Source organism: Sinocyclocheilus anshuiensis, unplaced genomic scaffold (genome assembly GCF_001515605.1).
Source record: "Sinocyclocheilus anshuiensis isolate Anshui unplaced genomic scaffold, SAMN03320099.WGS_v1.1 scaffold2586, whole genome shotgun sequence".
Lineage (NCBI taxonomy): Eukaryota > Metazoa > Chordata > Actinopteri > Cypriniformes > Cyprinidae > Sinocyclocheilus > Sinocyclocheilus anshuiensis.
In genome coordinates this window covers 4,655-6,343 of record NW_015552529.1, presented here as the reverse complement: position 1 = coordinate 6,343, position 1,689 = coordinate 4,655, and the positions used below count along the sequence as shown (strand labels likewise).

At 43.2% G+C, this 1,689-nt stretch overlaps 1 protein-coding gene across 1 annotated transcript in view; it reads left to right on the top strand.

The window, feature by feature from the left end:
- Positions 1-1,689, top strand: part of LOC107663590 (dmX-like protein 1) — a 64,558-nt gene that overhangs the window by 58,454 nt on the left and 4,415 nt on the right. Inside the window, exon 37 of the mRNA XM_016453821.1 lies at positions 258-459. Coding sequence (XP_016309307.1) covers positions 258-459 — 202 coding nt within the window. The remainder of the gene's footprint in view (positions 1-257; positions 460-1,689) is intronic.

The window sequence follows — 1,689 nt, the reverse complement described above, 5'->3', positions numbered from 1 at the left end:
AATGTGCTATGTCCGAACTGATTGCACTGTATTTTATTCATGTATAATCATTTTGTATTCTTAACTGTTTTAATCAATTTTTAAATCATTTTAAAAGTTTTAAAATTCCTTGTTTTTATTGTTGTGATTAGTTTTCATGATTACTTTAATTCCTTTTATATGTAAAGCACTTTGAATTACCATTGTGTATGAAATGTGCTATGTAAATAAATTTGCCTTCCCTTGCCTAGAGTGTAACGTGTGTGTGTGTGTGTCAGATCTGCCCGTGTGCTCGCCGCTCTGTCACGCCGCTCTCAAGACACTCCAGCGCTGGGAGCAGTTGCTGCTCAAGAGGCTGGAGATTTTTGGAGGTCCTCCGTCGAAGTTCATCTGCACTCAGCTGCTGGAGGAGAGCGTGTCGTCGGGTCCGGCGCTGCTGCGGCACAAAGCCCTGTTTGAGCCCTCCAACACACCCTTTAGGTACAGCATACATGACACAATGCAGCCGAAAATACTCTGCTGAAACCGCAATAGCTACGTTTACATGGACACTTTTTTGCTTCCATTGGAATTTATTCATTCTGATTGAAGAATCCGAGCATAGTGTTTACATGAACTCTAAATAAAGTGACCGGGTTGATATTGCGCGTTTGTATGTCACAAGCTTCTGATCGGATTTAATCTTTTGACATGCGCACACTGCATGAATATACAGAGTTTCCCGCTTTTGTTGCATACTGTTTCAAAAAGCACACTTGATATTTATCTACTTCGGGTCCTAATTAGGCGACGACCAGCACATGAACTGTTGTGCAGTGCTGCTTACTTTAGAAAGCAGTAAAAGTGCCCCTTCTCGCACCCAAAACCAGTCGTCTGTGGATGAGAGTCTTAAACAAGGACTGATGGGATATCGTGTTGCTCCACTTCACAGATGCTGAGTGAAAGCAGAATTTTATAATGACTGCACACTCATTTATGACACTTTATTCACCAGGAAGAACAGCTCGTTCTGTGTGTCATACGTCATTATGCTACTTTTAAGTGGACATTCGACCGAGACTGCCGTGCTCTCTGTTGTTGAAGCCCTGAGATTGGCAAGAGCGGATTCCAAATATTCAATACTTATCTTGCTGGATCTGTCCGCTGATTTTGACATGGTTAACCACCAGATCCTCCTGTCAACCCTATTGGCAAAGGGCATCTCAGGAACCGCACGCCAGTGGTTTGAGTCTTACCTCTCAGATAGGTCCTTCAAGGTATCTTGGAGAGGTGAGGTGTCCAAGTTGCAAAATCTAACTACTGGGGTGCCTCAGGGCTCAGTCCTTGGACCACTTCTCTTCTCTGTCTACATGGCATCACTAGGTTCTGTCATTCAGAAACATGGCTTTTCATATCACTGCTATGCTGATGACACTCAACTCTACCTCTCATTCCATCCTGATGATCCGACGATAGCTGCTCGCATCTCAGCTTGTCTAACAGACATTTCTTGTTGGATGACGGACCATCACCTTCAACTCAACCTTGCCAAGACAGAACTGCTTGTGGTTCCATCAAATCATCACACTCATCACACTTTCACCATCCAGTTATGCACATCAACCATAACTCCTTCAAAAACAGCCAGAGTTATGATTGTTATGATTGATGATCAGCTTACTTTCTCAGACCACATTACTAAAACTGCCCGTTCCTGCAGATTTGCTTTAT